General features: G+C 46.4%; 1 protein-coding gene across 4 annotated transcripts in view; it reads left to right on the top strand.

Annotated features, from left to right (window-relative positions):
- The first annotated feature begins 2734 nt into the window (after nucleotides 1–2734).
- Nucleotides 2735–25636, top strand: part of RluA-2 (RluA pseudouridine synthase 2) — a 64131-nt gene continuing 41229 nt past the window's right edge. The window contains exons 1-6 of one of the 4 annotated variants that reach the window (XM_037427833.2): nucleotides 2735–3067; nucleotides 4189–4267; nucleotides 4346–4467; nucleotides 7871–7971; nucleotides 18671–18758; nucleotides 18888–18966. In XM_037427833.2, coding sequence (XP_037283730.2) covers nucleotides 2864–3067; nucleotides 4189–4267; nucleotides 4346–4467; nucleotides 7871–7971; nucleotides 18671–18758; nucleotides 18888–18966 — 673 coding nt within the window. In that variant the 5' untranslated portion in view covers nucleotides 2735–2863. Of the gene's footprint in view, nucleotides 3068–3187; nucleotides 3405–4188; nucleotides 4268–4345; nucleotides 4468–7870; nucleotides 7972–18670; nucleotides 18759–18887; nucleotides 18967–25636 lie in introns of those variants that run through there. The other 3 variants (XM_037427834.2, XM_037427835.2, XM_075877764.1) reach the window with 3 other exon arrangements.

The following is a 25636-nucleotide window of genomic DNA, read 5'->3' as shown; positions in this document are numbered from 1 at the left end:
CACTGAAGTCCATACCGATGCCAGCAATGTCGGCCTCGGCGCCATCCTGGTCCAGTGGCAAAATGGTCAAGAGAAAGTGTTAGCCTATGCCAGCCGCAAACTATCAAAAGCTGAGGCAAACTACACTGCTACTGAAAAAGAGTGCCTCGCAGTCATCTGGGCAATAAATAAGTTTCGACCCTACTTTTATGGTAGACCGTTCAGAGCTGTCAGTGACCACCATGCTCTATGCTGGCTAGCAAATCTCAAGGATCCGTCAGGTCGACTAGCCAGATGGAGCCTTAGGCTGCAGGAGTATGACATTACGGTCGTATACAAATCTGGAAGGAAACACAGTGATAGCCGCGACCTTCCACCTCCGACGACAGTGCAGCTCTGACTTACTGGACTTGCTCTACGCCATCCACCGACGCCGAAAGGAGCTCTCGCAGGTGCGCCCCGTCCTCGGACTCCAGTGACCGTGCTTCATCTTTCCTATCTCTTCTATCCCCTCATCTTGTCGTCGCTCGCTCTGGCTCACCACCTCACGTCTCTTCTTCTCTTCTCCTTCTTCGGCTTTCCTACATCTTTACTCCTAGCCTTTTTATCCCTCCTCACCCCCATCCCTCGTGAGCTACTGTGGCGGTGTCGCTCACTGAAGCAGACAATAACGGGGCTCACTTTTCTCTCCTTTTCCCTTTTTAAGAGTCACTTTCGAAACACAGTGATGCCGACTGCCTGTCACGCTCTCCCGTCGATCCAAGTGTACCTGAAAAGGAAGACTTCCCGTTTCTAGGCGTTGTCGACGCATCCGAAATCGCTCAACAACAACGAGATGACCCGGATTTGCTGGCGCTTATACAACACCTGCAGGGTCTCGACGTTCAAGTTCCTCGCATATTCTCCAGAGGGCTCTCCACGTTCTGCCTTCGAGGAAGTGTCCTTTACAGGAGGAACTTTGAACCTAATGGCGAAACGTTTTTACTAGTCGTGCCCACAGCCATGCGACAGGAAATTCTGCATGCATGCATGACGAGCCAACATCTGGCCACATGGGTGTGAGCCGAACATTCGCCAGGATTCGCCAGAAGTACTATTGGCCTAAGTTGTTCGCATCAGTGCAGCGCTACGTGAAAACTTGTCGTCAATGTCAACGGCGCAAAACTCCAGCCGTAAAACCAGCCGGCCTTCTCCATCCAATAGAGCCTCCGGATGCCCCATTCCAACAAGTCGGCATGGACTTCCTAGGACCTTTCCCGACATCATGTGCACGCAAGAAATGGATTGTCATAGCTACAGACTATCTGACCCGTTATGCTGAGACTGACTCTCTGTACAGTTCCCCTATACATTCCTCTATACATTCCTTGGCATCACTGTCTGTTAGATCTCAATAATATTGTATATATATATATATATATATATATATATATATATATATATATATATATATATATATATATTCATGCAATGCCCCTTAACACAGCTACTATTTTTAGGCGGTGCATTTCTCGTCCGACTACGTTAGATTTGAATTAGTTTTGAGACCTCAAATGGTCGAAAAGGTGAAATCTATAGTGCGAATTTGTAGGGATACGCTATATTCAGCTTCACTAACTGTAAAATACTGGCTCAGGGCTACCCATGGCAGATTTCTTTTTTTTTTTTTGGGGGGGGGGTGCAGCAGAACGCCTAACTTTGGCACTTAGTTAAATTACGAAAACATTTCGTGGTGTAAGGGGTTCATATTCCCTTCCTCTTCCCTCTTTACTTATGGCTTTTTTGTTCCGAGTGCGTGTGACACAGTATTTGTTTTTTTTAATCTCACAGCTTTCTGACCACGGCTAACTTCCAATATATCGGCTCAGTTATTCTGAATATTGTAGACGCCCAACCAACAAAGCAAGAGTTAAGAGAGAAGAAATCAGTATAAGACACACCCTTTTTCGATCTCTCACAAGGGCTTTTATGGAGCTCAAATTCAGTAGATTGGCGTGTCATACTTCAAGGGCTATGTCATCATGTGCTAGACATGAATGATGGGCAGGTACGAAGAAATCTGCATCAAGAAAGCGCGACGGAGGAGCCGAACCGCATATATCAGTTTCTGCAAGCGGCGCGGTGGTGGTGGTAGTGGTTAGAAGAAAGAGGAAAAAGGCACCTAATTTCTGTCTGCCTTCAGGCGACACGGCGCAGTGCCTTATAGGGGTGGGGGGAAGGAGAGATAAAAAGAATAGAAGGAAAATAGACGGAGAAGAAGACAGCCAAGCGAGAGAAAAAAGAAGCTGATAGGAAAGTGGGGATCCGGTCGAAGCAGTCCAAGGGCGGGGACTGCTTCGACCGGATCCCCACTCGCGCGGCTCTTTCAGTACTATTCGACTTTAGTGCCGCCGCTGAGGGCAACGCCGAAGCGATCAAGCGGCGAAGCACGGTCTTCGGCACGATCACGCCACTCAACACTTCTAGTATACTCTACCCAGGCTTCAATTTTGCCGCCTGGTTACAAAAACTTTTTGCAATAAAGTTGGCGATCAAATAATTGAAGTAGGCTTCAATAAAATTCAAGTTCGTGTCACGTTGTTTTACACTCGGAAAAGAAGCGACGCGAATCTCAAGAATGTAATTCATTCGAAGCAGATCCGATGTATTTCCCATAAATCCCATGGGGGTGCAAGCGCCGCTGAAGGATCCCACGTAGACACTAGCGCCACATTCCCCTCTATTGTACGAAACTCTCCGTTCTCTAGGCAAACTGGTAGGTGTTCTGTGGGCAAGTGTTCTCTGGTGGGCCCATGGAGATTGCGTTAAGATGAACTCATGGCCTAGAGAAAGAGAAAGGGGAAAATTTTTTGTCTTTCTCTATGCTGTGGTGCGCACGGTGTAGATGTTCTGTAGCGCTGCTTTTGAGAAAACTGCTAACCCAATGCTAGTTATCGCTGTTCGGAGGACTGCTTTCTGGAAAATATATAACCTTTCCGCAGTTATGAGCACTGCGGTGGAAGAGTCTTTCCTCGTCGATGGAAGTGATGCTGGTTGCGGAGTGAAGAGAAAAGCTGAAGAACCTGTCACTGGCTTGGACATAAAAAAGGCAAGCTCGCAGATGAAGTTTAGCGCGTGCTTACGGATGCAACTGGCCGATGGGCTTCTTTGTTGGCGCTTATGTTCGTCACCCTCGTGGTACCGAGGTGCGCGTGCGTTGTGCTGTGTATTCTATAGCCTTTACAGTTGTGTAGTGACACCGTGGCGCTCGTTATTCATCATAAAAAAACTGCGGACTCTATGCTAGCTGTTGCTGCTGTGAGAACCATTTTCTTGATCATTCTGCCGTAATGAACGCTGCACTGGAAAAGCTGTCCAGCAACATGGTCAAGAAAAGCCTGAAAACAAAAGCCAAAGAACCTGTCGCTTATGTGGACGTAAAAAAGGCAAGCTCGCAGATTTTTTATTTCAGCGCATGTTTACAGTTGCCAGTGGACCTATTTTAGTCGACGTCGACATTTGCCTGCTTCACGATTTGATTGTTAAGGCTGTTTCAAATGCCGCGATTGCAGCGAAAAAAAAAAAAAAATGTTCTGTTCGCTCCGATCGCCCTGTTCGCTACTGCCGCTAATCGCGGTTTCGTTTCACATGGACCGCGAACGGTCCACGATTCTCGCTTTACGACTGGAGCGGTGAGCAACGTTTCTTTGCCACCGTTCTTTTTGGCAGACACTGAAATTTTTTTAAAATGTAATGTAACAATTTGTGCGTTATGATATGAAGTTTCGATGAACGGTACCGAAGAGCACTTGTATTTCGGCATTTAAGAACACTTTCCAATTTAACTCCATTTTAAAATGCGCAAAAGCGGCCATTACCAAAACAAACACGTCGGCGCAATTTCGACGGCTTGGTCGACGGCGGCGGAAGCGAAATATATATATATTTTTTCGCAGCGAGCGAATTCGCAGATTGAAAATTGCTACTTTTTGTGTCATGTGAAATGGCCTTTAGGCTGGTTCTCTCTATTTCTTTTTCGTTTGTTTCTATCAAAGCTTGCTATATTTTTAACTTATGAACTGCTATGTCCACTTAGATGGAATTGAATGGAAAAAAAGAAACTTGCTGTTCCCATTTAATAACCATTACTACCAGAATGTGCTAGGCGAATCTGGTAGGGATCATATTAACTTATTTGATTCAAGTCAGACTTTTGATTCGTGCTTGCAGATTAGGCAAGGGCAGAAAGAGCTGCGGCCGGGCTTTGGCAGTGATAGATTTGATGAGACAGAGTACTACTTTCAGCATGGTAAGTAACAGTATGAACTCAATTTGCAATGTTAACTGTATTGCTTAAATATGTTATTTTTTTCTGGTGTCTTTTTAGGTCTGCGGAAAGTGTACCCTTACTATTTCACCTACACAACATTCTGCAAGGGGCGCTGGGTAGGACACCTTCTTGTGGATGTTTTTGCCAGGGAGTTCAGAGCTCATTCAAAAGAAGTCTTAGTAAGTAGTGGAGACGGCTTAATGACTAAATGTGAAGGACACTTTTGTGTGCCTTTGAAATTGAACACTGCATAACTTGCTACTACGTTACACTGCAGAACTCTGGGATACGATTTCGGCATGTGCTGTCATCACTGAGGCAGCAGACAACACCGTGTCAAGCTGTGTCGCTCTCGCATTTTCCGCCAATACCGTATGCCGCAATGCCGATTTGTGCAATATTTAACTGCCGCACGAGAAGTGTAAATTGGATAAAAAAAGGACCAGGCGTGGGGATGTACTGTTTGCCAAAGGGGATCACAAACCCGTGCGACTGCACGAGAAAGCAGTCTGAAAGGTGGAGGGCTTATGAGCGCATAAACAAGAACCTCAAGACATTGAAAAATTTTTGTATGTGCGGGCTTCACTTCATAACAGGCAAGTTAGGTTTCCAAATTATGTGCGAAGTTGTTTCACCTATCACGTGCAACACCATGGGCTTGGACATTGCAGACATAGTGTTTCCGAGTTCCCCAGTCAACACTGCTTCATTGCAGGCTGCATAATGTACTGAAGAATTACCTTAATCATAACCACAAGGCAACCAATCAAAACATGCTCACTGCGCGAAACAATTCGCCACAAGGATGTAAACATAACGGGGTCAGGGAGGTGACTAAGACATATGTGCTCCATTGCCTCAGTGATGGTGGACAAAAGAACTGACGTCGTTTGCAAGTTATGTATAGGAGACTTTTCATGTGTATTGCCATTGATGGCAATAATCACAATCCACAAATATGCTTATAAACTGAACGTAAGCAGCAGTACTAGGGCTGGTAAATATCAGTAGCCATTTGCATGTTGTGCTTAAGTAATGCGTAAATTCTGTAGGAAAATGCTAGCATTTGTTTCTGTGGTGTTTGGCAATCGCATAGGATTATGGCAGGTTTTGACAGCTTAGCTGAGAAAATCGCACGAAATAGCTCAGTCCTATTAGGGCAGCTTCTGTTAAAGTTAAAGAAAAAAAATTACGACCTTTGCATAAGTCTACACGTATTACAGTCAGGTCAGCTCATCGTGTTGCCTTGTTGAAAACACGTGTCTTGCTTGCACGTGTATGGTCGACCACAAAAATTTACGGACGACACGAGAGTGTGCCTAACTGCCTGTTCATGCCACCTAGCAGTGCCCCAGCTACCGTAGACTGCAGTGCTAAGCCGGAAGCCGATATTCTTGTTATTCGCTGGTATATGAATTTTTTACTGTCGCGTTGGTTCATTGTTTTCTCACAAAGCACTTACCTGCGGTATGAGCTGCACACTTTTATTTTGAGAAGTGATTCTTAAAAAAAAAAAGAGAAAAGTGAGCTCCGTTATTGTCTGCTTCAGTGAGCGACACCGCCACAGTAGCTCACGAGGGATGGGGGGTGAGGAGGGATAAAAAGGATAGGAGTAAAGATGTAGGAAAGCCGAAGAAGGAGAAGAGAGGAAGAGACGTGAGGTGGTAAGCCAGAGCGAGAGACGACAAAATGAGGGGATAGAAGAGATAGGAAAGATGGGAGCATGGTCACTGGAGTCCGAGGACGGGGCGCACCTGCGAGAGCTCCTTTCGGCGTCGGTGGATGGCGTAGAGCAAGTCCAGTAAGTCAGAGCTGCACTGTCGTCGGAGGTGGAAGGTTGTCGGCGGCAGGAGGTGACGTAGGGCGAGCCCAGTCGGCCAGAGCCACGCTGACGCCAGAGGTCGCAAGCGCGCGGAGCACGCGAGCGCACGACCGGTCGGCCCGAAATCCAGCAAGCGAGTGATTCTTTTATTTTGATTGCACAATTGTAGGTATCGTGGCAAGCTTCAGTGGGCTGTTGGGTAGATGTCACTTTGTGAGCAAGATTGTGGCATGTAACTGTTCTGCTGATAGACTGCTTTCTAGATTGAAGTTCGTAGCCACGGCCGCTGAAGAGCGCATTGTGTTCAAAAGTGGAAGGGGATAAATATTCATGTTTTGTGTGAAAATAGTCGGGTCATCAATGTAGGGATGCATGCTTCTTAGGCGTAGTGCTGCTGTCAGTCGCTGCTGACATAGTGGAAATGCTGCAAAGAGGCTCTTCACTATGCGCTCATATTAAACATTTAAAGTCCAGGGCACTTTAGAGGCCTGGCTTGTCCATTAAGCTCGTGTAGAGTGATCATGGTGATAGTAAATTGCTCAATACAGGCAATAAGGCTAGCAGTGCTCAAACCCTTGTTCATGTGAACAAACAAGGTCCAAAATAATATAATGAACAGAAATAGTGAAGAAGTAATTGCCGAAACGTTTGAGAAACATGATGCTAAGTCGGGAGGAGGGAGGGGGTTGCAGTAAGAGAGAGCACCTCTACCTAGCCAGTCAAGTGAATGCCCCTCTCCCATGCGCCATATCTGTGTCAGAGCTGTGTCACTGTGTGAATACATTTGATAATAGAAACAACCTAATGGAACTTGCTGCAATAATATAATGAACAGAAATAGCGAAGAAGTAATTGCCGAAACGTTTGAGAAACATGATGCTGAGTCGGGAAGGAAGGAGGGGGGTGTAGTTAGAGAGAGCACCTCTACCTAGCCAGTCAAGTGAATGCCCTTCTCCCATGCACCATATCTATGTCAGAGCTGTGTCACTATGTGAATACATTTGATAATAGAAACAACCTAATGGAACTTGCTGCAGGCGGCGCTTATCTGAACTGCTGTAACAAGCAGGAGGTCTACAAAGCACAACAAAAAGTATTGCACATGTCATACCAAGTTTGTGAATCTGCCTGGCAAGATTGTACTCATGCCTGGGAAACCTTACACACTTACCTCAAACATTGGTGTCATTAACACTTCCGTTAACAAAGCAGTGGGAACTCTATGAATGGTGATCACTGGGTTTCCGTGCAATGCACTTCCTCAGGTTCCACAGTCGTAAAGCTGCCATACGTTTGTTTTGGTTGGCTGTACAGGCTGCTGCACACATGTAGGGGAAAACTCTGAAGTGCATTGTGTGCTCGGAGTTTTCCTCTAGAGTAAAAAATTCTCTATTTGTGTGCAATATTTATTGGCAACACTATTGTCAGCCCCCGTTGCACTACATAATTGTGACCATGTAATGTGACACTACGTTTAGAAGGAAGGCATCTTTACTATCATTTCATATTCATTTGTTATGAACTGGTGGAGGGGTTTTATATGGGTACCTTGTTAGTGATAGTGGAACCACTCTAAGCAGAAGCAATCATTGTATGCATGCATGGAAGGCTAGAAGCCTTGCACACATCTTTACTTATGATGTTCGATCTGCCTTGTTGCCTTTTTTGTTGCATTTTGTCTACTACGCAGGACTATTGGTTTTGAGTCTAGTATATGTTGCTCCATGTTTAGCATGATTCACATTTCATTTCTGCCCCAGGAAAATGCTATAAAAGCTGGCCTTGTAACCGTGAACAATAAGCCTGTTGGAGTGGACTATCGTCTTAAAGACAATGACCTTCTGGCCAATACATTGCACAGGTAAGCATGAACTTTTAATGGCTTGTATAGAGAGCCTTTGTAGGAATAACCTTAAGGGGAGTGGAAAAACTTAAAGGACGCTTGAGCTTGCTTTCAAAACTGAAATGGCCCCGCCGTGGTGGTCTAGTGGCTAAGGTACTCGGCTGCTGATCCGCAGGTCGCGGGTTCAAATCCCGGCTGCGGCGGCTGCATTTCCGATGGAGGTGGAAACGTTGTAGGCCCGTGTGCTCAGATTCGGGTGCACGTTAAAGAACCACAGGTGGTCGAAATTTCCGGAGCCCTCCACTACGGTGTCTCTCATAATCATATGGTGGTTTTGGGACGTTAAACCACACATATCTATCTACATTTGCTAAGTGTCCACTACAGCATGATTCTTTCTTTTGCTAATTCGTGATGTGCCCACTACTCCTCTGTAAGGTGCCATGTGTACTTGCACAGCTGCACAATTTGTAATGGGTGGACAGCTTTAAACTGCCCACTCGTTGCGTAATTCTCTTGTTTGATGACTGGTATGATTCTGGGATTCTGCCATGCAATATTGCATGCGTTAAAGAGGCTCCTTCCACTGCACGACATTCATATAGTGTTTTTTTTTTTTTTTTCAAAGCTCTTTTAAGCAGTGACATGGCGCTGTGGCAGAACATCTGCTTGCTACGCAGATGGCCTGGAATTAATTCTCACTTCGAACTGAAAAGCTTTATTATTTATTTTATTAGCATCTTTCTCGGTTTTTGGTCGAGGGCAAGATGTTTATTTTTCGCTCACAACCAATGACATCGATGCCAATGCCGGAATTTCTTAGAAATGAGCTCTTTAACGCCATCACGTTACTGTTGCCATTAAAGCACATTTTGATGAGTCAAATACGAAGGTATTGTTATTTATAGTATTTGGCACTAGTGATGATTATTCGGGAGACAGGAAGGGAAGACTGGCCAATAACAACGATTATTTTAACAAAACAAGGTTTATTTAGATGAAGCAACGAAAATTGCTGGAGGACCCGTCGCGGCTAAGATACTCGGCTGCTGACCCGCAGGTCGCGGGATCGAATCCCGGCTGTGGCGGCTGTATTTTCAACAGAGGTGAAAATGCTGTAGGCCCGTGTGCTCAGATTTGGGTGCATGTTAAAGAACACCAGGTAGTCAAAATTTCTAGAGCCCTCTACTACGGCGTCTCTCATAATCGTACGGTGGTTTTGGGATGTTAAATCCCTCATATCATCATGAAATTTGCTGGAGATGCAAGAAAACGACGTCTCACGAGTTTCACAGCTGTCTCTCTTCTGCCTTCTCTCGTGACCTGCGCACAGTTGCACACCCGCGTCACAACAGGACGGTTCACATCGGTGTCATATAACAGCTCCAGCCGGCTAGGTTGGCTCAGTAGTCGTGGTCTGGTGCCATTTTTCGAGTTCGGTATAGCACACTAAAAGTGCGCACAGTAAGGGCTTCTGATGTATTTAGTGAAATAGGTTGTTAAGTTATTTCATTAATGAAAACAGGGAGCCTTGGAACAAACATCAATCATGGAGGCTCACCAAAATGTTGCACATGCGACATCTTAGCACCAGCATTTCTGCTGCTGTCAAATTACATGCCACCAGTTGAATTCAACATCCATCTTAAATCAAAAGCTGGTACTCCAAGGGCTAAATATTCTATATTAGTCACCTGTCAGCAACTATTGAGTGTTAAAGATAGTCTGAATCAAAACTTTCACAGCTTGAAGGTGCCCAAGAGATTTCACAGCCCTCTTTTCACTTGATCCAAAGGGCCCACAAAACTGTGCAATATCTGCGCCTTGCGCGCAGCTCGAAAATAAGAGGAAATTAATACCATAAATAATCGGCTTAAATAGCTCCGTGAATTCTATTTTATCCCTTGAGCTTGTTACTGCACCTAAGTGTGAATACATTGGCTGGGCTTAAACTCGTTTCCTTTTTTTCTCTTTCATTTTTTTGAGCATCAATTGACTAGACTAGTTTTCTTTTTCTTTTATTTTGAGCATCAATTATAGTTAGTCATCAAGCATCAAAGCAAAATGTAAGCAAGCTCTGTCAAGTGCCAAGTTACCAGAACAGACAGCAGTCATTCTGTTTGTACATTCCTTGTCTACATCTTTCAGTGCACTTTGATAATGCATCTGTTACCAGAAGTTGTTTCTAAATTCTAAGAAAGTGCCAGTTTGCTGAAACCTGCTGAAGCTGGCTGTAGTCTTTCAGTTATAGCGCAGATAGATATAATAGGATGTTTATTTCGTTCAAAATGGGCAAGGATAAATTTTAGCCTATTTTGTACCGATGGCTTTTGTATGTGATTTTGCAGGTCTGCTTGAAAACACTAAACATGTCTAGTACCGTATAAACCGAAATATAAGTCGAGATATTTTCAATAAAATAGCGAGCTAAAGTCGCCCCTCGTCTTATATAGTGGTGTCTAGCCGACAGTGCACCGCTGTCTGGCAACATGTTGCTTGTGTGTGCATGAGAAGCTGGACACGGCCATATTCGCATACAAATCCAATAGCAGGTTTTTTTCTCTCTTGTCTGTTTTTTTGTGTTTGTGATTTGCCTCCGGTCTGTCCTAAGTTCTTGCTCCGCTTGACATTGTGTTTCATTTTTAGTGGTCCTTTTTTCGTTCACTGAATATGAGTAGCGGTACGAGAAGACAGTACTCAGCTTCGTTTAAACTAGATGGTGTTGAGTTCGCAGAAGCGAATGGGAATATGGCTGCTCAGCGCCGCTTTGGTGTATCGGAAAAAAGCATGCATTATTGGAGGGTGCAGAAAGGGAAGCTGCAAATGTGCAATCATCAGAAAATGTCATTTCGTAGGCGAAGTGCGGTTCATTCGCAGCTGGGGAATACTGCCACCCACAGGTAGTGGGTCGACTGCAAGAGCGGCTCTACCATCTGGAGGAAAGAAGATAGCGTGCTTCTTCTGGACTCGAGAGCCAGCCACGACTGACGCATCGTCCCAGTGCTTGATTCATCGTGACAAATTGGTGGAAGGTGCTGGGTAGTCTTATGGATGCTGCAGACCCCGCCAGGAAGCCGTATTACGAGTCCAGTGCCTGTCAATACTCCCGTGCATCGAACCAGCCGCCGAATCAGGAGATTGCCTCTGGAAGTCGACGATACTGCTCCCACCACGTCAACAAACATGACCAGTACTTCAGTGCAAACCTTGCCAACCGGCACGGGAAGCACGTCGTCGAACCGCTATACGTTGGAAAGCCCACGGGCACCGGTGACGTTCCATGGTACGGAGCGCCAGGACGTTGAGGACTGGTTGGCGGACTTCGAGCGTGTAGCCACCTTGAATCAGTGGGATGGCGCGGCGAAACTGGATTGTGTCTACTTCTATCTCGAAGATGGGGCACGCACGTGGTATCGAAATCGAGAGAAGCAGCTGATGACGTGGCCCGAATTCTCTCGTAGACATCTGCAGATACATGCTAGCGCTGACCGCCAAGAAAGAGCTGAACGAGCTATTCTTGCCCGAATCCAGTTGCCAAACGAAACTGTGACCGCGTACGTCGAAGACATGACGCGCCTCTTCAGAGGGGCAGATTCAAGAATGATGGAGGACAAGAAGTTGCGTCACTTGATGCGCGGTGTCAAGGACCAGCTTTTTGCTGACCTCGTGCGAAGCCCTCCAAAGACGGTCGCGGATTTCTTGTCCAAAGCCGTGACAATGGAAAAAATGCTGCAGCAGCGATCCAATCAAGACGACAGGCAAGTCAGTGGCATGTCCACTGCTGACGTTTTCACCGCCGCTGGGACCAGCAATGACTCCCTACGTGAGCTCATCCGTAATATCGTACATGAAGAATTGCAAATGGCTGGTGTAACACCTCATCCTACGGTTAGCTCGATTGCAACTGTGTTCAAGGATGAGCTGCACCAGGCCCTCCGGGACACCTTGCCTCCCGATACAGCTGCGTCAGCTCCTGCTGAATACCGCCGTGGGACAACCTACGCGGAAGCCTTGAAACGCCCTGCTGCATCACCGCCATTGTTCGTTCATCCTGTCCCTGCTGTTTCACTCGAGTCAGCGCAGCACATACCATACTACGAAGGCACGTACACGCCACCGCCCCTGCCCTTTGTCCGTGGCGCTTCTGTCGCCCGTCAATCGGTGCAACCGGTCCAGTACATCGACGATCGGCCCACGTCTCCTCGGAAGTCTGATGTCTGGCGCACACCCGATCACCGGCCTCTATGCTTTCACTGCGGAGAAGCTGATCACTTGTACCGCCAGTGCCCATATCGCCGTCTTGGGCTTCGCGGCTTCTCTGCGTACTCGCCGCCACCCCGTTACGGCCAAAGACCACGCGACATAGAAAACTACCTCTCCCAGCAGCATGCACCACCGCCTGCCGGGCGCCAGTCGCGCTCGCCATCACCGAGGCAATTTTCATCAATGCCCCAGTAGTATTCTACTGCATGATCTCCCAGCCCCTGCCGGGGAAACTAGCCGAAGCGACCTCTGGGGGCGGGGTCGCTGAACGTCGAAGCGCTGAAGACCTCCAGACCTCCTATTGACGCAGAACCGTACAGAAACTGGTCTGACATCACCTGCTGCTGCAAAGGATAGCCGGCTTTCACTCGACATAGCAGTGACAATTGATGGTTGTGTAGTTAATGCGTTAGTGGACACCGGCGCAGACTATTCCATACTGAGTGGGAAACTGACAATGCAGCTGAAGAAAGTAGTCACGCCGTGGCAAAGCTCGCAGATTCGGACAGCTGGTGACCATGTCGTTACTCCACTGGGCGCCTGCACAACTACAGTACAGATTCAAGGGTATACACTCCTAGCAAGCTGCCTTGTTCTACGTGAATGCTCCCGTGACGTCATTCTGGGAGTTGACTTTATACAGGAAAATGGAGCTATCATTGATCTGCAAGAACGCCGCGTCACGTTCTCAGCCTAGCGAGCAATCAATGTGCAGGATGACGGAAGGCGTGTCGACGTACTCCGTATTTATGAACAGAGCGTGACGCTTCCTCCCCGAGCAAGTGTTCTAGTTGACGTAACATACTGTGGTTTGAGCGATGGCGATGTGGTGGCCGAGAGAAATTTAGAACACCTCCTGCAGCAAGGAATCTGTGTAGCGAGAATTGTAATACACGTTCGTGATGGCCGATCTGAATTTCTCGTTACCAACTTTAGCAACGAGCATTGACACCTTTTCCGTGGCACTTCGATAGCATTTGCCCACGAAGTAGAAAACGTAACCAACTGTCTCACGTCGGAACTAGTGGATAACGCAGACACGTCAATGAGCAACATTGACATCAATCCTGATCTGTCCACTGATAACCAGACTGCGCTGCGAACGCTCTTGTTCGAGTACAGGTCTTGCTTCGCAAGTTGCTCAAAGATCCGTCAGACGTCCATCACTCAACACAGGATCATCACGTACGCCTGATACACCAGCACGCCTAATACACCAGCACCCCTACCGCGTGTCGGCTAAAGAATGTGAAGCGATACGTACGCAAGTTCGTGAGATGCTTGACGATGGTGTTATCGAACCATCCAACAGCCCGTGGTCATCTCCAGTCGTGCTTGTCAAAAAGAAGGACGGGTCGCTACGCTTCTGCGTCGACTACCGAAAGCTTAACAATGTGACCAAAAAGGATGTGTACCCGCTGCCGCATATCGACGATTCGCTGGATAGACTTCGTCGTGCCCATTATTTCACTTCCCTCGATCTCAAAAGCGTGTACTGGCAAATCGAGGTAGATCAGCGAGACCGCGAGAAGACAGCCTTCGTGACTCCAGACGGCCTATACCAATTTCAAGTACTCCTTTTTGGCTTGTGTTCAGCGCCTGCAACTTTCCAGCGAATGATGGACACTGTCCTCACAGGGCTCAAGTGGCAGACTTGTCTCGTCTACCTTGATGATGTGGTGGTCTTCTCTGCCACGCTCGAGCACCACCTTCACCGTCTGCACAGCGTGCTGGAGGCTATCCGATCGGCGGACCTCACACTAAAGCCGCAGAAGTGCCACTTTGGCTATGAAGAGCTAAAATTTCTTGGACATGTAGTTAGCGCCGAAGGAGTCCGCCCCGATCCAGACAAGCTTGCCGCTGTTGCCGAATTACCAGCTCCTGTCGATAAGAAAGCCGTCTGGCGCTTCCTTGGTTTGTGCGCCTACTATCGCCAGTTCATTCACGGCTTTTCACAGATAGCAGAACCTCTGACTCGTCTCACAAGGGACGACACGCCGTTTGTTTGAGAAAACGAGCAACAAGCAGCTTTTGATGAACTGCGACAGCGCATGCAATCAGTGCCCGTTCTCGCTCATTTCGACAATGATGCTGACACGGAGGTCCATACTGACGCCAGTAACGTTGGGCTTGGTGCAGTGTTCGTTCAGCGTCAAGAGGACATCGAAAGAGTGATAGCCTACGCCAGCCGCTCTCTATCCCGTGCCGAGGCGAATTATTCCGCTACAGAGAAAGAGTGCCTCGCAGTCGTGTGGGCAATCACCAAGTTTCGCCTGTACCCTTATGGTCGTCCCTTCAAGATAGTGACGGACCACGACGCCCTCTGTTGGTTGGGAAGCCTGCACGACCCTTCAAGACGGCTTGCACGGTGGAGCTTGCGGCTGCAGGAATTTGACGTCATCATCGTCCATAAGTCCGGCCGTAAGCATGAAGACGCTGACGCACTGTCTCGCGCACCCCTTCATGTCGTCAGCCAGGAAGCAGAGGAAGACGAAGGCTTCCTGGGCGCCATTAGCTCATCAGACTTGAGCAAACAGCAGCGAGATGACGCAGAGATTCATCCGATCATCGATAATTTAGAGGGCCAGGACACAATCATACCACGTCATTTATTCCGCTCGTTCCCGTCGTTCTGCCTTCGAGACAGTGTGCTGTACAAGAAGAACGCTCGTTTGAACAACTGTGCCTACCTCCTGGTGGTTCCTCGAGACATGCGAGCATCTGGGCTACTCACGGACACTTGCCAGAGCGAGCGAGAGGTACTATTGGCCAGGACTTTCGGCAAGCGTCAAGAAGTACGTCAAGAGCTGTCGAGAATGTCAGCGCCGAAAGCAACCATCTGTTAAGCCAGCTGGTTTGCTTCAGCCCATTGAAGCACCTTGCACGCCATTCGACCAAGGCGGCATGGACATTCTTAGGCCATTTCCCCTGTCTGCGGACAGCAACAAATGGGTGATCATCGCGACTGACTATTTGAATTTGTCACGCTACATTGAGACGCAGGCGATCCCACGAGCCACGGCTTCTGAGGTAGCACAATTTTTCATGCGCCACATCATGTTACGACACGATGCTCCTTCCAGTATAATAACGGACAGAGGGACGGCATTCACAGCGCAGCTTATGGACGAAGTTTTCAAACTGAGCAACACCAGACACCGTAAGACAACTGCGTACCACCCGCAAACAACGGACTTACCGAGCGACTGAATAAGACCATCGCAGACATGATTTCAATGTACATCGACGTACAGCACAAAACATGAGACCGGACCTTACCTTACGTGACCTTCGCGTATAATACCGCCGTGCAAGAGACCACGCGATTCACGCCATTTCGGCTTCTCTACGGCCGCGAAGTGCTGACCATGCTGGACTATGCTATTGTGTCAAGACGAAGACGAGTTGGCAACTGACGCCGAAGAATTCGCAGAGCGTGCTGAGGAAGCCCGGCAGCTAGCGCGACTACGCATCGGCCAGCAACACCAGGCAGATGCACGGCGCTATAACACCCGCCACAAAGAAGTGCTTTACAACCCCGGAGACCAAGTTTGGGTGTGGACGCCTGTCCGCCGCCGTGGCCTTAGTGAAAAGTTACTGAGCCCGTATTTTGGCCCATATAAAGTGTTACGCCGCGTCAGTGACGTGAACTACGAAGTGGTTCCAGACTCAACATCGCAGGCACGGAGCAGGACATGACAGAGGCCGGACGTCGTTCATGTGTTGCGCATGAAACCATTTATTGCGTGTTGTTCGTAACTTTTTCCTTGCCATACATTGTTCTTTGTGTTATTTATTTACTTTTGTGAACTTGCTTCCTCGTTCATTGATTTTTCCTATATTGGCACGCTCGTTAATTTCTACTTTTACTTTATACGAATTTTCAATTTCTTCTTTTTTTTTTTTTTCACGTGCTTATGTCGTAATATCGAGGTGGTGCTATGTACTTTTCTTTCCCTCTTTTGGGACTTTTTTTTCTTTTGAAAGGGGGGCTAATGCCACCCACACGTAGTGTGTCGACTGCAAGAGCGGCTCTACCATCTGGAGGAAAGAAAGAAGATCGCGTGCTTCTTCTCGACTCGAGAGCCAGCCACGACTGACTCATCGTCCTAGTGCTAGCTATTCGGTGGTTTAATAAACCCCCAGTACTTGTGATTCATCGTGGCAATACACTAGGGAACTTGGTGTGGGAAGTTCATGCGTGCTCGCTGCCAGTGACCGTGGATACCATCAGCAAGAAAGCTGTGGAACTCGCTCGAGAAGCTATGCTCACGAGAGAATAGTTTCGTGCACCAAACTCTTGGATGCGGCGATTCATAAGAAGCAGGGGATTTTCGTTCTGGTGGCGCACATCTATCTGTCAAAAGTTTCCAGACGAGCTCGAGGACAAGCTTATACACTTTCAGGGCTTTGTGAACTGGCTATGGGAGCAGAACTACATGATGGGGCAGATTGACAATGCCAATGAGACCCCCGTGTGGTTTGACATGCCTTCATCGACCATGATCATGCAGCGTGGCGCAAAGGATATGAAGCTGTTGTCCACTGGCAACGAGCACTCGCGCTTCACCGTCGTGCTGGTATGCATGGCAGATGGTAGAGAGCTTCCGCCCTTCATCATTTTCAAACGTAAGACAATGCCGAAGGAAGTGTTCCCGCCCGGTGTTGTCGTTCGCGTCAACAAAAAGGGATACATTGAGGATGCCATGATGGTCGAATGGATACGAGTAGTCTGGAACCGTCAGCCAGGTGCACTGCTGCGTCTTTGCAGCGTGATGGTGTTAGATGCGTTTTGTGGTCACTTAACCGACGCTGTGAAGCGCGCACTGCGCGATAAAAAAACGGACTCGCCGTGATAGCAGGTGGTATGACGTCCACCCTCCAACCGATCGACGTTGTGCTAAACAAGCCGTTCAAGGACCGAGTGCGGCTGGAGTACCAAAAGTGGATGTCCGGCGACAACCCAAAGACACTGACGAGCCGCCTACAGAGGCCTCCGCTTGCGACTGTTTCTGGCTGGTTGCATTCCGCCTGGCGTTCCTTGCCAGATTCCATGGTGAAAAATGCTTTTAAGAAATGTTCCATCAGCAACTCGCTGTATGGGACGGAAGACAACGCATTGTGGGAGGCGGCCAGCGACAAAATTCTCGTCTTCAGAAGACAGTGGTGCTTCGTCTGACGAATAGGAACAGTTGCGATGGTGGTTGAGGGGAGCTCCGACGATCGAGGTACGGTGCACCGAATTCGCAAATGAATGTCGTTTGGCAATTTTGGGTTGTTTTCCTTTTTTTTCTTTTTCGGCAACCTGAACTTAGTGGGTCGACCTATATTCTCACTCGACCTATAGTCCGGTTTATACGGTATGTCTCCATGTCATTTAAAACACATTACCAACTGCGGTCCAGCATGTGTCCCGCAGTTGAAACTTTTCATCTCTGACAGCTTTTGCTATGTTAGAGCTTTGTGATATCACATGTGCATTGTACCTAGTAAATATCAAGCTACTGCATGCCACAGCTGCTGTGGACCTAGTCGTGATCACTAAAGATAAGGTCTTAGCGTCCACGCAGTTTCGAAGGCAGTTCTGTGCTCTACATCCAAAGTCTCAACAAATCTGCTGAGCACTGCATGAGCTGCTGAATAAACCTGGCTTGGTAATACACAATCATGGGTGAAGACTACACAGTTCTGTTCTTAAGGCAAAACGAAAAATGCTTGTTGCAGTTTTGACCCCAGCTGCTATTGACACAACCATAGACAGTGCCCAGGCAGTTCACGTGTGCTAAATAAAATAAAAAACTAAACAAGTTGGCTGCAGCTTCTTAGGTCTGGGTTGCCAACAATGTCACTGCAGTATGATTGTGGTTGGCAGAGTTGCCTTTCTGAAGGCCTGTGACTGTTTTGGTTGTCCATGAACACTGTTTTTACTTTTTTGCGTCGCACATTTGCAGAGTTTTGTGCTTTGCACACGCAGCCCCCGCCGCGTTGGTCTAGTGGCTAAGGTACTCGCTTGCTGACCCGCAGGTCGCGGGATCGAATCCCGGCTGTGGCGGCTGCATTTCCGATGGAGGCGGAAATGTTGCAGGCTTGTGTGCTCAGATTTGGGTGCACGTCAAAGAACCCCAGGTGGTCGAAATTTCCGGAGCCCTCCACTACGGCGTCTCTCATAATCATATGGTGGTTTCGGGACGTTAAACCCCACATATCTATTAAGCTTGGCACACTCAGAACTCAGAGTATCATCCGAATGAACTGGATTGTGGTCAAAAGCTACCGAATTAAGGAGAGTTTCATGCCATTAAACAATGCATGGGCTTGTCAGGACCAGAAAATGGGTCCGAATTGTTCTAGTTTCTGAATTAACTAGGTTAAAAATAACAAGCTTTTGCTGTATTTAATGAGGATTTTTTTAAATTTTGTTTTAACACATTAAAATCTGCAAACTTTTTTGCAGGCATGAAGTTCCTGTTCTTGGAGCACCCATAAAGATACTTCATGATGCAGATGACATGGTTGTCATTGATAAACCACCATCTATACCTGTAAGCATGCTGGACTTGTTCTATTTATCTTGAGTACTACTACTAGTGGGAATGCCATTTATGTAACATGCTGTTGTCGTTTAGTAATGGTAACCTTCTCTCATTTCACTGTTTGGCCTTTTTTTTAAGGTTCATCCATGTGGACGGTATCGTCACAACTCTGTTATTTTCATCCTGGCTAAGGAACATGGCTTATTGAATTTGCACAGTGAGTATCCGTACTACTAGTACATCAGTAGGCAGTTGTTTGTTCTACTTTTAATAGTGGAAGGAAGTTGCAAACCTTGCAGAAGAATTTATTTCATTGGCTATGAACAAAGGAGTCGGGACATTTAAAAGTGTATCACAGTTGTCAGTGCCAGCAAAACTGCACAGTGCCCTATGAAAACTATTCCTGACTTTCATTACAAGTGCTACCTACCTTGTTCTCTCGATCTGTCAAGCAAGCTTACAAAGTTGTGAACTAAAGCACTGCTATATTTAGTGCTGCAGAAATTTGAATGTATGCTCCAAATCAAAATATGTTCCTTCAGTATTTGTGTTTCTGTCATTATGAGTTGTAACAGTATTGTATTGCTTAAAGGGCCAGACACTAAAGGCTAATAATGTATGTTAAAGTGAAAGCTCAATGCTGAGGAACACCTACATTTCCAATATTATATGCAGCAAAGCTTTAGCAACAAAGAAGTTAAGATGCATGTCGAGCACTATTTGTGCCGCCTGTGGGACATTCTCGAACATACCTTATTTACTTGCGTAATGAACACACTCGCATAATGATCCCACCTTCCATCTTGGTCCTTGAAAAGAAAAATTTTAAAATGTTCATTTTATTTTGGTGTGATAGCCGGTGCCGTTGGCGATCAAAACAATGTTAAGTCAAGCCATTATATCACAAATTAATGATGCAATAAAAGTAGGAACATAGGCAACCATGCTAAATAGTTGCAAGCAGCACGAGGGCGGACGACGTCAATCAAAATTATAGTTGCGCCTTTCATGGTAGAACGCCGTCTGTCGAATGCAGGAAAAACCTTTTTGCTTATAGCGCCAAGCAACCACAGCAGCACGAAAACAAAGCGCATGGTCTCCGAGATGACGGGCGCCCGGCGTGTTTTTACGCAACCCACCTGCCATCGAGGAAGCCATGCAAAACGCAACTGCGCCCATTGCGTCGACGGCACGTTGTGCACCGCAACGTTTATGGGCCGCCGTTCGACACTGCGTTTTTGTTGTCGGGCTTGTCGTAGTGAATTTAGTGGGACATCTGCTGCGCTGGGCGCGTTTGGCCGGTATGCTAGCTACACTGCTGCATACGCTGGAGCATGGGAAACGAGCGGCTGGACGACACTTAAGCGTCGTTCCGTGCACGTTTGTTATGGAAGAAAACAGGAAGTTTATTTGTGTAGCAGTGTTGAGGGCTACCATCCTCGCGTGCACCAGCGCAAGCACCAGCTTTTCATATCAGCTTACCGCTTCTGGGGTTGCTAATATCCATGTTGCTTTTGACATCGTTATGCAACATTAAACAACTGCTATTATAAAACATACACAGCTGTTTAATGTATGTGTGTACGTGGATTTGTACGTATATTTAGCGCTACTTTATAACGCCTCACTCAATAAAAAAAATAAAACATTTACTTTGCATTCACATGTTTCACATTACATCGATTCCCAAGATACGTGCATCTGGCAAATTTTTCTTTGCGCAGTTTTTGAAGCGTCCTTTTGTACTGCTTGCGTTGGGCTTCTTCGTGCTAGAAACATGGCAAAAGAATTACGATTTAGTGCCCTCATGGGAAAACAGGACAGGTGTTGTCCTACTTTTTTTTGCTGGTAAACTAATGGTCATATTTAGGTGAAGATTGCTTCGTACTATATTCTAACCACATTATTTAGATGTTCCTCTGGCACAATTCTTATGTGAAAAATATTGATAGAACCAGAAAGGGCCAATTAACAAAAACATTCCTAAATATTGTAGCTGCTAATTTTAGGAAGTCAGAGTAATTAGACATCTGGAGTCAGGTGATTTTAAAAATTATATCATTCTTTTATTCTGGCAAGGTTCATCAAACTTGCATTAGGAATATAGCACAGGAAACAGAAATTGGGTGCAAAAGCACATATGGCCACATTCCATGTAGGTTTACGTTGCCGAGTGACAGGTAACCAGCACTTTACAAGGCCACCAGCATCCTGAATTTAGCTTTGTGGAGTGGCGCAGCACTGGATGCCTGCCTCGGGGGTGTAAGCAGTTCACTAGATGCTGGGAATCAGAGCTGTGACTTCAAGCTTATCAGCAGAACATCATCTCCAGGAACCTCTGCAGCAGATACACTTGAGCCTCATTTTCAAGGAATTGATATTTTACAAACTACAGTATACTTGCGATGATTCAAGCTTCTCAAAATTTCAATAAATATCACATTTTTTATTGTCTCAGTGCATTTTGAATGGATGTTAAAGCAGCTTAATTCCAACTGCTCCATCTCGTTAATTTTTTTTTTTTTTTTTGGCGGCTGCATTTTCGATAGAGGCGAAAATGTAGGCCCGTGGGCTCAGATTTGGGTGCACGTTAAAGAACCCCAGGTGGTCGAAATTTCCGGAGCCCTCCACTATGGCGTCTCATAATCATATCGTGGTTTTGAGACCTTAAATCCCACAAATCAATCATCAAATCATTAATATTTTTTTGCTTGTCCATGCTGTAAAAGATCTGCTTTGTTGTTTGAAAAAGTGAAAAAAAAAAGTTGTTTTTACTGTTTTAATGGAATTTCATTGCATTACTACCTATAAGCGTTGTCAAGGCTGCAAGGGTCTTTTTTTTTTTTCAGCATATCTTTTGGTATTTCAAATTCCTGTGTATTAAAAGTGTGGCACCGTATTAGCAATATGGTGTTGCGGTGAATGTGTGAGTATTAGAAAGAAATGGATATATAATGCGGTAACTTCAGGTCCCCTTTAACCCTGTTTAGGGGTGTAAGTACTGCGCCATTCTGCACCAATCTGACTTGCTGCACATAAACGGCCATTTCCACGATAATTGTCGGTTGAAAGTCATCGTCATCATCATCGTCATCATCATCGTCATCATCAACCTGACTGCGTCCACTGCAGGACAAAGGCCTCTCCCATGTTCCCCCAGTCAACTCGGTCCTGTGCTTGCTGCTGCCAATTTATACCCGCAAACTTCTTAATCTCGTCTGTCCACTTAACCTTCTGTCTCTCCCTAACCTGCTTGCCTTCCCTGGGAATCCAATTATATACCCTTAATGACCACCGGTTATCCTGTCTACACGCTACATGCCCGGCCCATGTCCATTTCCTCTTCTTGATTTCAACAATGATATCCTTAACCCCCGTTTGTTCCCTAATTCACTATGCTCTCTTCTTGTCTTAGGTCACACCTACCATTTTGTAGCGTTAGCTACACTGGCCTCGCTGAGCCAATGTCGCGTGGCACTGGTCTGCGCATGCGCAATGATACTCCGCCGCCGTCGCGCGCGGCTCGCCGCCGGTGTGCGCGCAATTCGATGCGCTGCACGTACGTAAATGAACCCCAGGTGGTCGAAATTTCTGGGGTCTTTCACAACATCTCTCATGATCATATCATCCATTTTACAATGAAAAATGGACAGGTTTTCCATGATGTTATTGCAGCTGCATAGAAACCATACAGCTCCGTTCAAGTTCCTGTGCTATATCAATGCTGTACACAGTCAGCTGAATTGTGTATTACTAATGCAGTTATGCCCTATAATTTTATTAAATCAAAATTACTGGCCTTAGTTTCTGGCTTTTCATAGTGTTAGGTGTAACAACATACTGATGCTTCATATGAGAATAGTGGTGAAAAGAAAAAAGAGAAAGCCATTCATTAATCTATCAATTAGACACTGGAGCTAATGTTTAGACAGGCGTGCTTGTCAGCAACAGCCAGTATTACATAATTAAAGAATGTATTATGTGCCAAGCCGATTCCCCTTGATTTAAAGGGGCCCTCCAACACTGTTGAAGCACTTATTTTTTGTTTGTGGTTTGCGTAGACCATAGCTGGAGATCATTTTAGCATAGGTCTAAGCAGTGATATCAAATTATTTAGTATTTTAATCATGGAATAAAGTCAATACACCGCAGCCGACCGCCATCACCACATAGTGGCACTCGCCAGAAGTTTGCGGGTGGAAATGACGCCGGAAGGTTGCCATCATATGATTGGATAAATATAACATTAGAAACTATCTTAGCATAAATCAAAACTGAGGTTAATCATCTGTTTCATTTTTCTTCTCATCGAACCCTGAACAGGCGTGGCCACGACAAAAATGATCACTGCGACTACGAAGAACACTGTAGCGCGATAGAGACGCTGGATTCCATTTCACCACTGGATTTCTGGCTTGCACGGGTCGGATGTCCATACGAAAGATATCTCTCTCTTTCTTCCCTCTTCTTGCTTTTGGGAGTTTCCGAGCTGTCTCTTTTCACACATGCACTGTTGAAGGGGTGCAGTGCATCATTGTTGTTCATCGGGTGGCTCACCGAACAAAGCGCGAAGGGTCAGCAATACTTCACTGTCGTGGTCGTTCCACAAGTTACTTTCTCAGAATGAAAGGAGGCAGTGACTGAATGTTGTAAAGAACAGCAGTAAATACCTCGCTTCTACATAGTAGCTCCCGCTCCCGTTCTGGCAAGCCAGGCGTCATGCATCACATTTGTTATTGTGGCAACAAGGTCAACATTACCTTGAAAAAAGGGAGGGGGGTTTACGAGCTTCTCCAAAGAAGCCGCTCTAAGCTTATTTCATTTGGGACTGCCCTCCGACATCACAGGCGAGTGAAATGTGGGTAAGTGACCCCACGAAAACAGAGTTGAGGGTCAGCATTTTTTTTTTCTGTATTTTGAATTTCCGAAGTCACATAACTTCAGACTGCGTGCCTTAATCACCGCTGTTTTTGCTGCATTATTCTGTCTGTACTTCAGTCTACACAACCGACGAATAAAACATGGGCGGTTGAAAAGGGCGCTGCATATAGAGATGTATGAAGTTGCTAATGAAATTTAAATAAATTTTCAAACTGAGTTTCACTTTACCCCACCAAGATAGCCATTACTATGATATCTTCTTAGACCAGAAAAAGCGCATAAATGAAATATGGATGGCTACCTTGCTTTGAAAGTTTTCATGACAGGGTCACCATTTTATGAACATTCTAGGTGTATTTTTGCTCCACTTCACCATGATGCCATGGATATTGACAGCATTTGCTTAGGTCTTCTTAATTTTTTACCCGAAATATATGGAAAGCTCAACTTTACCTTGTGAAAATGCTTGCTTTGCGAAAAAACGTGCAAAAACAAAATTTAGGGGGCAATGTGGCCATGGAAGTTTCCGCACCAGCTTGCCGTGACGTAATGAATTTTGGCGGCATCTGTTAGAGCCTTCATAATTGATTATCGGCAAAAATTGTTTACGTTGTGCTTTAAAGAACCCAAAGCCTTTTCATACCAACTTGCAGAAAATTTTATTGAATCAAAGCAGCCACCAGCATGTGCAAAAAGACTGAAATTTATGACTTCACATTAATAATCACACGTTGATGTTGGGACCAAATTGAAAAATGAAACATTGACTTTCCACATCCCTTCTCATAACTAACCTGTGGTGGAAAAATTGAAGATAATACGGTTCGGTAAAAATAACTCTTGTATCTAAGCTGACAATGTTGCCATTGTAACATACTCATGTTCACCTCACCCAATTTCAAGCTATGCTCTGACAAGGGAACAGGGACAATATGCTTATCTTAGACGCATTGGTGCTGCACGTTTGGAGAGTAGTGGTGCCATCAAGTGAGCGTAACAGGCCAATGACAAAACCAGATTACAAGGCACTAATGGCGAATTCCATCGGGAGAGCTGGAGCACTCAAAAGCACGCTGAAAGGACTCTCTTCAGAGCCAGCGCGTTTCAGTTCAAATAGGTGGAGGAGCACTGCCATTCATTGGTAGAGCAACAGTGCTTTTGCTGCACCAAGAGCAATCGGGACCAGTTTGTAGTGCTCTCGCCTGAAAAGCAGAGTAGGCGGTGTGCAATGAGTCACGTGGGTCTTGAACATCACAGTCTCCTAATTTTTATTCAGCCGGCGCAATTCTTCCTCTATGAGCCGGCGAGTGCGACGCCAATGGTAGCAACCACATGTAGTTTGACACCGGTGTTTTGTACAGATGGCTACGATGATAGCTGGACGTCTGCCACATGCATCGTTGCACAAACATACTAGGTGTTAAGATAATGAAGAATCTGTGGCTGACCGATTTCAAGAGTATTTTACTGCTGCCCCACAGAGGATAGGCTGGGGCTTGGAATCTTTCCATCACATGGTCTCCCCACTCATCACCCCCTTCTTTCACCTGCCCTCCGGGAGCGCGCTGCATTCCAGTGGCAGGTTGAGTGGCCCTGCTCTCAGTGCTCTGCCCCCCATTACTCACTGGCCTGCCCCCCTCTACTCCTGTTCTCTCAATGGAATTCGCCATAAGTTGCCCAACCTGCAGTACTTCCATTTTTGCCATTACCGTGACGGCTTCTATATAACCTTAGCCTTAAGGCAATAACATCACCCCGAACATTGTGTGTTCTATGTGCAAGTGAAAGCATGCAAGGGCAGACAATAGCAGCCCAAATGGTGATAAAGCACACTGGCTGTCCTCTGTTTGGCAGAAGGCAAATGAGGTGTTTGTGGTGGGCAGAGGGTATCTGCGTGTATTCGGCAGGAACTGTGCTCTTTGATTGGCCAAGCGCAGTGACATGCACCCTTTTAAGTGAAGAGCACTTTAGGGAGCCAGGTTGTCGTATCCTGTCGCGTGCTGTCG

Source organism: Rhipicephalus microplus, chromosome X, assembly GCF_043290135.1.
Source record: "Rhipicephalus microplus isolate Deutch F79 chromosome X, USDA_Rmic, whole genome shotgun sequence".
In the NCBI taxonomy this organism is placed as follows: Eukaryota; Metazoa; Arthropoda; class Arachnida; order Ixodida; family Ixodidae; genus Rhipicephalus; species Rhipicephalus microplus.
Note: the sequence above shows the minus strand (reverse complement) of the source record. Positions and strands in the feature narration are given on the sequence as shown.